This window comes from Aptenodytes forsteri, unplaced genomic scaffold, assembly GCF_000699145.1.
Source record: "Aptenodytes forsteri isolate BGI_AS27 unplaced genomic scaffold, ASM69914v1 Scaffold80, whole genome shotgun sequence".
Lineage (NCBI taxonomy): Eukaryota > Metazoa > Chordata > Aves > Sphenisciformes > Spheniscidae > Aptenodytes > Aptenodytes forsteri.
The window spans coordinates 882,110-894,496 of record NW_008795026.1 but is presented as its reverse complement, the minus strand read 5'-3'; the positions used below and the strand labels follow the sequence as shown (position 1 = coordinate 894,496).

The window sequence follows — 12,387 nt, the reverse complement described above, 5'->3', positions numbered from 1 at the left end:
CCTCTCCTTGCTCTCTCCTCCCACTGCAGTACTATCTCTCCGATACCGATTTCCATGACATCTTTGGGAAGTCCAAGGACGAGTTCTACCAGATGCCCAAATGGAAGCAGCAGAATGAGAAGAAGCAATATGGACTCTTCTGAGACCGCAGGGGCCATCCGGCATCCAGTGACTCTGGGACCAACCGTCGCTCTCTTAGGAGCTGCAGGGAAGGAGTACAGATGTTTGTTCAATGAACCCAACCCAACACCTCAATCAGGCCAAGCTCCAATGCAGTTATTCCAACAGCCACTGTTAGGGGGATGGCTCCTTTCTCCCTGCAAACCCTGAACCTAAGGAGGCAAAACCTTTTGCAGGAATGAATTTGCAGGATGTTTTTGCCTCTTTTTGACACTTTATTGCTGATAGCCATGAAGACAAGAGTGTGTCACACAACCGTATTGTAGCCTCTTCTTTCCTCTCCGTTTTGCAAATTGCCACGCGCACAAGGTCATGATCTTCTTTCATTTGTAGAAGTTTAAAATTAGGCAAAACAAGGGCCACTTGCAGCTGCTATGCAAATTCTGGGTGGGGAGAGGAAGGGGAAGCCCTAGGAGGACAGAGGGGGAGCCCTGAGGTCAGGAAAAAGGTAATGGAGTAGCCAGACGTGTGATGGGGTAGCCCATGGAGTGACACAAGACAGTTCTGTCCCTTCTCACCTTGCAGAGAAACTACTTGCCAAAGCACAGCAAGAATTAGTTGTAGACTGACATGCATAGCCATGTGCAGGTAAAACAAATGAGAACCTGGCTTGGAAAAACCCCACTTATTAAGAACGTATTTATTAGCTGATCTATTTCAAGAGGATGATGAGACTAAGGGCTAGACACAGCTGTTGATTTGGACTGTCAGACAAGACTCAGACTATTTTTTTCTCATTCAGACAGCATCTCCAATCTCACCTGGCCTCCCTGAGCATGACCAGGTGCAGGTGATCATAAGAGTCCACCTGCCTGCAGACCAGAGGCTTGAGGAAGCCAGGAGGGTTTTGGGTATGACCTGAGGCAGAGTGTGTCCCACTGAAGGTTTTATCAGGGCTCCATCCCTGTGCTGTCCGTGGGGCTGAGAGTGCCCATTCCGTACTGCGAGCTCAGTCTGATTGGGGAAGGCAGGGGGAAATGAGAGTGATCAGTGATTAAGGGATACAGCTGTAAACAAAAGGAAGAAACACATACGTTTATAAACCCAGAAGATGTGGTTTTGCAGCTCTACCCCATTTCCAACCTGATTGGTGATTCCAAATAAACAGACAGCAACATCACTCTAAGCATCCTTGATCAGTGTGTGGGGTAGACCAGCAGTAGAGAAAAGCTCTGCAGGGCCACAGATCATTCAAACACCTGGTCCTTGAAGGGATTGGGGATTTTTTTGAAAAGAAAAGAACAAACTGAGGAGGTGAGGCCCCCTTTGTTCCCAAACACCACATAGCCAGGACCGTTTGTCTCCCCATGCCCATGTACCCTGCTCCTGAAGCCCCCTTGTTGCCCAAGAACAGGGGAACTTGGCCATTCAGCAGTTGGCCTGACAGCCCACCCTGATGCAGGGATGTGGGGATGGAGCCAAGGAGCTGCAGGCAGCTGTTAGTTGAGGAGCGAAGACCTCTCATGCAACACCCTGGACCATGCAATAGTGGTGAAGTGTCACCATCTGGCTGGGCTGGAGGCAGGGACCTCCAGGCGATGGGGTCTTCTGGACAGATCTTTGTGTTTAAGAATTGGTAGTTGCTTCGAATAAGCCACAACCCCATCATTACCTCCATGCTCCTGCCACCACTTCATCCCATTTCTGCTTGAGGGTCCAGCCCAAAACCCATTGAACCACCCCCCTGTGCAGAATAAGGTAAGAGTCAAGCAGAGACACAAATCAGCCGAACTACCTTCATGATTGCTCCTGTTGTGTTCATGCTGGATGCAATCAGTGCACATTATCCCTGTTTTAGCCTTTATTGCCACTGCTGGAAGCAACAATATTTGCATCGCCCCGCTGCGGTGTGCTCCTGCCAGCTGCCAAATTAACAAATTGCATGTGCTACTCAATAAAACTCAGTGATTCCACCTATCAGCCATGACTGTAGGTCTAACGAGCATCATGCAATCAAACGGAGAGCGGTGGAAATACAGTTGGATTAGGGAGATTAGGATGGTTCCCTACAAGTTGCTTTCACTCCTGCTGCCATGACGCTTACCAGCACACATGAATGGAACGCTCCTGTCAGGACTCGGAAACCAGCGTGGGATTTTACAGATAGTAGATCCTTCTGATATTTGGGCCTGTTGGAAACTGCTGCTGCTCTCTTCTTCTCATGGGGAGAGTTGGTTTTACTCTCTGCCTCTGATTTCTAAAGGAAAGCTTCTCACCCATGTCCTGCCTTTCATGCCGCTTGTCGCTTTTGCTGTGGTGTTTGGCGGGCCATGTCCTGTTTCTGCTGCTCTTTTCATGAGAGCTCTTCCCTAGAGTGGGGCTCCAGAACTTCCTGATCTGCTCAGAGATGAGGTCCCTTGAAAATGGCATGGACTATGTCCCTTCCTTTGGGGAGAGAGGAGACCTTGCAGCATTGTCCATCATGCTCTGGTCCATCCCACCTCCATTTCAGCAACTTTCCCACCTGGCTCCAGTAGTTTTCCCCCAACTCTCCTACCTGATGTTCTTGCTTCCCATGAATCTTGCTTACTTTTATTTAAGTGCACAACAGGTAGAGGAAACCCTAGCTTCTCTGTGTAGTGCATCTAAGCCCACCCTGACCCTGGACAGTGTGGTCCTGCTCCTGCCCTCACATCTCTCCCTGCTCCTTGTCCCCCACTTCCCTAGTGCTGGCCACAGAAGGCAGGCGAGGGCCAGTTTAGCTCCGTAATCCAGCTGAAATCTAATCCTGCAGCACCAAAAATGCAAATAATTTGTTCTCAGCCAACTCAGCGGGCTGATCCAACTCGCCCCACAAGAGCTGGTGCCAACACGAGTGAGGGGGCAGGAATGCCTCTGGTCATGCCTGCCCTCAGGCCACGTGGTGCAAGCTCCCTGCATAGTACAGGGCAGTCCTGGGTATCCTTTGTTCATGCTTTTTATCCCATGGCTCCTTAAAACAAAATGCTCAGAGCATCCTGGGAGCAGGGACCGAACTCAGACTGTCCCTGAGTTGGAGTCAAGGATGCTCCAGCCTTGGCCTTCAAATGAGTCTCCTGATACAACATGCCCCATCCCAGAGGTGAGCTGAGAGAGAGCCCGTGTCACTGCAGGACAGCCCGTTCTGCCTCGGCAGCCTCTGCCACTCTTGAACTCTTTCAACCGCTGGTTATTAATTCAATATAAGCCTTTGAGTTGTGGATATAATTCACATTTAATCTGGCAATGGTTTACAACATCGCACAATATTGTAGTGAAGAGGAAAAAATCAATGTGTCCAGCAACGACTACTGCATCATAACAAACTCCAGGTAGGACTAAATGGAACCCAGTTTTGCAGTGGGCCCAAGGATCACTAAATCCAGGCTATCTTGGACTCAAAAATAGGTGGGGGAGTGAGTGGACTGGAATTTGTTTAAAAGGACATCAACCTCTTTGGTAGCAGCCCGTCCTCTCCATCGCTAGGCATGAAAAACCTCAGAAAGACTGATAGCTTTAAGAAATTAAGAACATCTATCTCCAACTTCATGCGTGTTGCATTCAAGTAAGACAAAGAGGCAAATAGTGACAAGTAATTGGACTTTTCCAGATTTTTTTACTTTTAATAGTCTAACATATTGTTAGTAACATAGTTGGCACTTCAAAATATATATTATTTCATTTCAACAATATTCCCTTAACTCTGTAGTTGTACTTGAAGAAAAAACACCTTTTGCCATAAATACTGTGTTGCTGTTCAAAACACTCTTGTCTGTTTGTGCGAGGTTACCGCTACAGTGCAACTGTTGGGACCAGGCTAACATTTACAACGGTTTCTAACTTCCTCGGTGTTAAAAAATGACATTTTTCTATAAAAACAGAAACAAAGTAAGTTCTACTGCATTAAATAAAAGCCCTACTGTCAGTTGAGCGTATTTCCACTGTCATCGGCAAATGACATTCTCTGAGGTCCCTTTGAGTGGGTTTCACTTTGGGTTAGAGGGAAACCTGCCGCTCGGCAGCTTCTTTCTCCTTCACAGGACAAGAGCCAGTCTTTGAATGCAAAGCGACCTGGCTGAGAGCCAGGCACACAGGCAGAGTAGTGTTCATGTATAATGTTTATTATAAAACAAAAGGAAAGTCGAGTGATATAACATGGGCCTTTGTAGTGCAGCTTTCTTTTTTAATCTGTAACAGGTAAGAGGAGAATTGTGTCCCCATTTCAGACTTCATATGGTGAAAGATGGCTGACATCTGCAGTTGCAAGAAGTCACCTGGCATCTGGCCACTGATTTCAGTGGTGGGGTGGATTATTTTCTTGCACAGATGTTGGGTGTTTTGTCCAGATGTCTGACCAAACCCAACTCAAGAGCTGTACTTTGCTAAAAAGGAGTCCCTATCCTCTCACTAAAAGCAGAATTAAAAAATCACACTAAATAAAGTGAACTAAAAACACAGCTGGATTGGTCGAACAGGTACAAAAGGATTGATCTCAACAGCAGCATTAGGATGTTTCCAGCATGCAGAAGGGAGAAGGTCGATGGCTATTTCACATCAGGGGTCCTATGGGGCACCGTGTGCTGCTCCAGAGAAGGCACTGGCGATTTAACGGGACCCTGACATTGGCAGACTTTGCACGCTGAATTCCTTCTAGGTCTGCAACGAGGTTCACTGTGCCCTGAAAGAGCTGAGCTGCTAATCACAGTCCTGGATATCGATGTACACAAAGAGGGTGGAGGAGGAGTACGGGTCTCCATTCTTTGTCAGAAGATGGATGTGGCGGTAACCTGGAAGCAGAGACACAGATGGAAAGTGGCCTTTAGTCCAGTCGGAAAAACATTCGCTAACGTTTGCCAAGACCCTGCAAAAACATCTCCCTGTCTCCGAGAGCGTTTTGCTCCCAGTACCCCACAGAACAGGTAGGTCTGAGAGGCATGTCTTTGAGCATTGGTAATGTAACGTGCCCGAGGCCACTGGTGACAAGGGGATCCCTTCCCCGGAGACAGCGTTAACAGCTGCCCAATAAACCATTTATCATCTTGCCCATACCCCAGAGAGACGACCTGTTCTGACCAGAGGTGTGATGGGTCTGGACCTCTCATCTAGGACACTGGAGCTTCCCAGAGGGCTCAGTGGTTGTGAGGAACAGGGAGCAGGCCCTTACCTTGCTTCAGACTAGTGAAGGGAAGGGTGTACTGCCCGATGAAATCGTTCTTGGTCGACATGTCAAAGTCTTCCACCACAAACCGGACCAGGGCAAGTGCAGGGATCTCTATGTCAAATGTAAACTCTTCGTCCCATTTTGGGTTAAAGCCTGGGCAACATAGACAAGGATGGAGGTCAGAGCTGCTCACAAACAAGGAAGAAGGTGAGAGATGCTCACAAGCAAGGATGGAGGTCAGAGATGTTGGCAGATAAGGATGGAGGTCAGAGATGCTTGCAAATGGGTGGAGACTTTGCCTGACTGCCAACCTAATCCGACACATGCCAAAGGTCTCAGGAGGTGCCGAGACCATTGTTCCCAGCTCTGACACTGATTTGCTACCTGGTATTAATAAATCCTTCAGCTTAGGCTGCTCATTGCAGACCTCAGCACCACGGTCCCAGAAGGCAGCGAGGAGCAGGAGGGAGGTGAACTCAGCTCTGCTCCACAGGCTCTCACTGGCTGATACATGGATGTCTTTGGTTGCCATTGGACCAGCTGCAAATTTTTACAGCCCTAAACCAGGGGGGAGCAGAGAGGAGAGCTGCGCCTTTGTGTTGTGACAGCCTTCTGGGGCCTTAAGCCTCACTGAGTGCTTGAGGTATGCCCATCTGTCACCACCCTGTGCCTCAGTTTCCCTGTCTGCAAGAAAGGCTAATGAGGAGTTTCTGATTACAAAAAGCATCATCAGGTCTGTGGACAAAATGTTTTATGTCTCCCTGTATAAGGCCAGTGTCTGAGACAGCCAGACTAGCCCCACTTCTGTTACGGACAAGGATCTTGTGATCCGGACTCACAAAGCAAACAAAACTGAGACTGTCACATCAGATAACAGATGAAAAGCAAGCTCAGTGCTCTCTCTCCAGGTCACAGCGGGTGCTCTCTGCAGTTTCAGTAAACCACTCCCCAGAAACAAACAGGAGGAGAGGACATCCTGTTTGAAACCCTGCTGCCATCGGCCCGGCCTCTGCAGAGTGGAAGACCGAGGAAAGCAAAACGTCAGCTCAAGCCTGCTGGTCACGGAGGGTCTGCGGCCAATTCGGCAGGAGGCAGGGATCTTTCAGCTGGCCCCGAAGGTGCCGAGATGGGCCTGTGGACAGTGCCATAGCAAAATACCTGTGCTGGGTTGGTGCACTTTATTTGGACTTTCATGGGATTAAATCAGCTAGACTGTTCAGATAACACACATCTGCTCCTGACCCCCTTCATCCTTGGGAAAACTGTGTTGCTGATCCCATGGGAGCAGAAATCATGAAAGTCGAGGGAAAGTCGTTGGCCCTAGGACAGTAGGTTTCACTGTATTGACATCCATGGGAGCCATAGTGAGATGCTTAGAGCTGCTGAGCCAACAGCTTCCCACAGCCTCTTGAGCTCCACGGCTGCACCGCTGGGGCCTGATCTGTGCCCACAGCCCATGCTTCAGTCCCACCAGCATCAAACCAGGTGTGCTGCTGAAGCATGGTCATATCTGAAACCTCAACCCATGAAATGCAACCTCCTCTCTGCAGTTGCCCCTTTCCAACATTGATGTTTTCATGGTTTGATTCACTTTCCATTGGGCAACACTCCCTCCAGCATCCCTCCAGCATCCTCCAGCATCCCTCCAGCATCCCTCCAGCATCACTCCAGCATCACTCCAGCCAGCCAAGGGCTGGCTGTGGGGCTGGGTGTGCTGAGCAGCCCTGAGGAACAGGCCTGGCAGGTCTGAAACGTTCCCTACACAGCTTTCACTCGAGACATAAAAATCATAGTAGGTGATGGAAATGGCCGTGAGCTTTAGGAGCTGGGCCAGATTTACTCAAACAGGAAAGAGGAAAAGGGAAACATTGTTAGCAGGGAGGAAAATATGCACCAGCTTTCTAGCACGTGGCTCTTACTCCACGCAGAAAAGCTCTGTGTGTGTGTGTGTGTGTTTATATACACATGTACGTGTGTGTTTGTCAGCAGGAGGGCGAGGGCTGATTTTTCAGACTCCTACTGCCTCATTACTCCACAGGAGAGAGGGCTGAACTTGCCCTCTACAATCTCTGAAGGCCACAGTATTCAGACCCTCACTGCACGGAGGGAAATCACAGGCATGTCTGACCGATGAGAAATGGTCCACAGGGAGGTGAAGTGTCCGTGAAATCTCTGAGGTCAGTGCTGGGTAAGGCTTGGGCCCAGCTCTTTGGAGACGGGGGCTTATGGCTTTCACCCCTAACCTGTAACATTGCTGCAATGTGCGTTAATTTAGCACCAGTGCCACTTTGGCAGAGAAGATGAGCAGATGCAGTGTCCCTGCCTTGTGAGGAGGCTCTGAGCTACAGGAAATGTTCTCCTTTTGCACAGACTATGTTCCATATGAGAAGAGGCGGAGAGAGGTCGAGTTATTCAACCTGGAGAAGGCTAAGGGGGTTATTATTGCCATCTTCCACTACCTCCTAATAGAGAAGATAGAGCCAGGCTCTTCTCACAGGTGCACAGCAAAAGCTTGATGCATAATGGGCACAAACTGCAACAGGGGAACTTCTGGTTAAGAATAGGGTTACCTTATTTTATCATGAGGTCAATCAAAGACTGGATCACTTGAGAGAGCCCAGAGAGTCTGGGTAATCTCCATCTTTTGAGATATTCAAAATTTATCTGGGCAATACCCTGAGCAACTTGAGTTAACTTTGAGGATGGTCCTTCTTTGGGCAGGGGCTGGAACAGACACCTCCGAAGTCCCTTGCAACCTCAGTCTTTTGTGAGTTTGTGCCACTTTCAGGATAAAATCAGCCACACAAGAAGCCTTCTCTGGGAAGATCTTGGTGGGGACCCGTGCATCCCAGGTCAAGTCCAACTGAATGGAGGTAAAGAGCACTTCCAAAGCTGTAGCTCTGCAAATTTGGCAGCCAGCCTCAAAACAACTCATATCGCTGATGTTTTGTAGGGAATTTCTGTCTCCAAACATCTTAGAGAGAGAAGAGAGGAAAGAACTTCTGCAAGTAATTCTCCATGGGGACATCAGTCTGTGGGGCTAGTTCATGCCACCAGCAGTCTATAACCAGGGTCCCTGCACTGAAGTAGGCCAACAGCATCTCATGTATCTGCTTAGCATGGCAGGCTTGGGTGCACCTGGGCAGGTCTGGCCACAGGGCAGCAGTCTTGGCAAGGAATACTCTGCTACATGAAACCATAGTGTTAGTGCCCCAGGGGAGCACAGCGTGGAAGAAAATCCCTTACCATTGTTTTCAATGACTTTGGTCTGCTTCTTGTTGTTATCCTGTTGGACACCGTGGATCTCTACTGTTACTTTAGGGTCAACGATGGAGTTTTTGCTTTTGTTCACCTTGGGCAGCTGCTGACCAGAGATGATCTGTGGAGGAACCAGAGGAAGAGGTCAGGACATCATTAGGAGGGGGGGCTCCCTGGCAAACTTCCCTCTCCTTCTCCAGGCGTGGAGGACCTGTTGTGACAAGCTGGTGCTGGTCTTTCAGAGCCAGCGTTGTGACATCCTTCAGAGGAAGGTGTCATGAGCCAAAGCACCTAATGAACATTGCTCCAGCCCAGCCAGCTGGCTAGGGGGCAGGCAACTTTTCTAACTGTCCCCACAGTGATCAGATGATACTTTGGAACAACAGTGGTGACTGTTGACTGCATGTCTGCTTGTGTGTTTCTGTAATGACAGTGGATATTGTCATTAACCTCTCCTATTGCCAAACATTAAACATGTGGTAAGTCCCTGGAGGATGAAAGCCCATGCAGGACTGAAGCAGAGACCCCAGCAGTGGGACATGAGTAGGGTTAGGATAACATTGCCCAGGTAGCACCAGGAGAAGGAGAAGGTACAACCTACACACCCCCCCTGAAGGTGGATGCTACTGAGACATTTTCCGACTTCTATTCTTACTTTAAGCAGAAGCTTCTTCTTTGTCCCCCATGTTCCTTCTGTGATGGATTTTGGATTGAATTTGGTTTGCTCATCCCGGAGGAATTCCGGCTTTAAGACATACCCAGAAAACCCATTGTCCTGGAACCGACCCTGGTAGACATCCATTTCTGTGCCTGCTGTCTGGAAATTTAGGGCAACTGCAACATAAATAAATAAATTCAGTCACTTTCAGATAAATCAATGGGAGTCTTTTTATACTAATTCTGTTCACATGAAATTGCACTTCATGGACATAAACATTGGCTTTTCCATGCTTCAAAGAGCAGTGATAAACTCTGACCTCACAGTCTGCTGCCCCTGAGGATTTCTTGCATTCAGACATGTTAGAGACAGGAGGGGCCACTACAGCCATCTCAGTTGTCCTCCTGCCTGCCACAGGGTCAAAAAGTGTCCTGCATTGAATTTTTGTCACCTGGTTGGGCAACTGCATCTTTTAGATAAACCCATTCATTTCTATGCTGAAGGAGTTATCTCCTGCAGTGAAGCCAGCAAATCCTTCTCAGGTTGTTTCTCTGGCTACTTAGCCTCATTATAAAACCTCCTTTCCAGCCCAGATATGCCTATTTCCATTTGCCATCCTGAGGGGCACTGATGCCTCTCTTGGTTAGACTAGAGAGCTCCTCACTGTTTGAACTCCTCATGCAGGAGTACAGAAGCTGTGATCAAATCATCTCTTTATTGTCCCCTGCCCAAAATAGATCAAGCCTCTCTGGTGTCCTAACACCAGGCAGATTTCTTGTATTCTTTCCAATTTGCAACTGTCTTTTTAAAAGCACTGATGTCAAATCTGGATGCAGTCTCAGTGAACAGGCTCACTAATACCACATAGGGAGCGTATATGGACCTCAGCACTCCACTGATTTCTCAAGGGTGATGCTAACCTCTTTAGGAACTTCCAAGAGAGCTCTAGGACAGATGGTAATTTAGCCTGGTCCTGGGTCCTACATACCCTGTAATACTTGAAAGCCGAAAACATTTTAAGGCACTCCCCTGTTTTTCCACCTGCAAGCAAGACTTTAGTAACTGCAGTATACTGGTTTTACTGGGAGCTGCAAGTACTCAGGGCTTCTGAAAAATCTATATTTGCCCAAATACTAAATTCAGGTCAGATAAGGCATGCAGGTCTGTCAGTGTACCCTGAGGGACCTGATGTTGCCTCCCCAGGGACTCAATGCTGGGGAGACAGGCCAATGGGTGCTACCTGTGCCCCCCATGGGGGCTGCAGGACGCAGCGAGTTCGTATGCTGCCAGACACATCCAGCCCATGCAGGTCTACACGGCTGGTGGCCAGGGAGCCCTGCATCTGCAGCTTCTCTTGTCTGACTGGACCACATAGGCACAACTGGGACATCTCCAACATCCTGCATCACCAAGAGAGCCAAGCATGTCGTCACCAGCCTGCCCACTTACCACTGCACCAGGTTTCCTGGATGAGAGCTACAACATAATTCACTTAACAGGCTCTGGGACCCTCGTTTTCATCAAATCTCTGAGACATCAATATACCATCAGGGGCCTCAATGCCCTGGGAGTAGGTATGATGCACTGCTTTGACTACAGGGAACAGCTCAGGCCATGGCTTGGCCCTTATGGTTATGGCCTTGCTCTAGGGCTCAAGAGAGCTGAGTTTGACTTCCATCTCTGCCAGACATTTCAGCATGCTTTTCAGTAAGTGACTGTAGCTCCTGGCTCCCTCCTCCTTTGTTAAATGGCAATAACTGTTTCCAGTGAAATTGCAGGGATGTGCACATTAATGTTCAGGAAAGGCTCTCCTAACAGTTTTGAGGTGGGCCAGAAAATGGTCTATGAAAAGTCATTGAGCATTGCCTGAAGAGCTGATCTCTCCCAGCGACCACTGAGCATCTCTGCCTGCAAATGGCTTGAGATCACACATCTACCTCAGCTGAAGCCCTGACACAGCCAGGTCATAAGCGAGCCAACCAGGTTGACCCTCTCCAACTTCCCAGTTGCACTCACCGATCTGGCAGCCGACATTCCACAAGTCAATGGGGTTGTAGTTGGAAGAATCTGTCCTCCAGCCTGCAGGGTAGATCCGGCTCAGGTGCCTGATGTTGTGATGAATAAAACTGGTTCCTACAAAAAAAAGAAGAAAATGGCCCTTTCAGTGATGGGGGCTACTTTTATCTCTTCTTGATGCTGCTGTATATACTGCTCCTCTGCCTAGCGAGTCTGGCTGAGTGTGAACTACCTGTATAAAATGCCCTTCTTGATAACAGCGTCTATGACATTAAGTTATTCCCACTGTTTCTGTGACATGCATGGCCAAAGAGATCATAGCCCATGTCTTTCGGCATGCCTTTTCCTCATGCTTAACCACCACTAGCTGTCCCTTTATGGGAGACTGGGACAGAGGACGGCCTTTTGCCAGGGCAGAACATACATACCAGACTCCTGGGCTAGTTTCAGAGCTTTGCTCTCTGTGAACGATGACATCTCATAGAAAGCCCGAGGATGGCTGGGGTCCTCAAAGCCATTGAAATGGACACTCTTGCAGTAGACAACCGTGTCTGACAGCTCCTTGGCCAGCTTCAGGGTGTCACTCTAAAAGCAGGAGAGCAAGAGGTTTATGGGGAGTTTCTGCAGTCATACTCAAAAGTGAAAATCATGTTTTCATGATTTTCATGAAGCCCCAGGACCCCTGGGGCTTCTCTTCTCCACTGTCTTCACATGAAAAGGATGCACACTATCAACAGTCAGTGGCACCCCCATGCAGAGAGAGGGTGGAAAAGGCACAGGCTGCCCTTGCCATGTCCCTTGCTCTGCATGGAGAGTGCTAATCTCTCCTCTCAGAGCATCACTGCCCGCTCAGGCCCATCCTGGCCTGTTCAATGACACCACTGACTTCCCAAGTGTTACTACCAAGAATATTTCATTTCATCTGCGCCATCCCTCCTTCTGCATTTATTTGCATGTTATTATGTGAATGAATATTTCAGCTTGGCTATCACAACTCACAAGTGATTAGGGCTGCAAACACAGGTACAACCCAATCAGCCTATATTGGTGAGCTAAGAGAGGATTTCACATAACATATGCTTTGCTGTCCCAGCACCCTTGTTGCATGATGTTCTCCAGATGGATTCTCTCTTTGTTGGTGGGATACCCTTTCTGC

The 12,387-nt window shown here is 48.6% G+C and overlaps 2 protein-coding genes across 2 annotated transcripts in view; one reads left to right on the top strand and one right to left on the bottom strand.

The window, feature by feature from the left end:
- VILL (villin like) overlaps window positions 1-502 on the top strand; it is a 35,656-nt gene extending 35,154 nt beyond the window's left edge. Inside the window, exon 20 of the mRNA XM_009275930.1 lies at window positions 30-502. Coding sequence (XP_009274205.1) covers window positions 30-143 — 114 coding nt within the window. The 3' untranslated portion in view covers window positions 144-502. The remainder of the gene's footprint in view (window positions 1-29) is intronic.
- A 2,874-nt stretch (window positions 503-3,376) lies between these two features.
- Window positions 3,377-12,387, bottom strand: part of PLCD1 (phospholipase C delta 1) — a 48,438-nt gene continuing 39,427 nt past the window's right edge. Inside the window, exons 10-15 of the mRNA XM_009275929.2 lie at window positions 11,660-11,816; window positions 11,232-11,348; window positions 9,213-9,391; window positions 8,546-8,678; window positions 5,303-5,452; window positions 3,377-4,925 (exon numbers count right to left, since the gene is read on the bottom strand). Of these exons, the coding sequence (XP_009274204.1) occupies window positions 4,834-4,925; window positions 5,303-5,452; window positions 8,546-8,678; window positions 9,213-9,391; window positions 11,232-11,348; window positions 11,660-11,816 (828 nt within the window). The 3' untranslated portion in view covers window positions 3,377-4,833. The remainder of the gene's footprint in view (window positions 4,926-5,302; window positions 5,453-8,545; window positions 8,679-9,212; window positions 9,392-11,231; window positions 11,349-11,659; window positions 11,817-12,387) is intronic.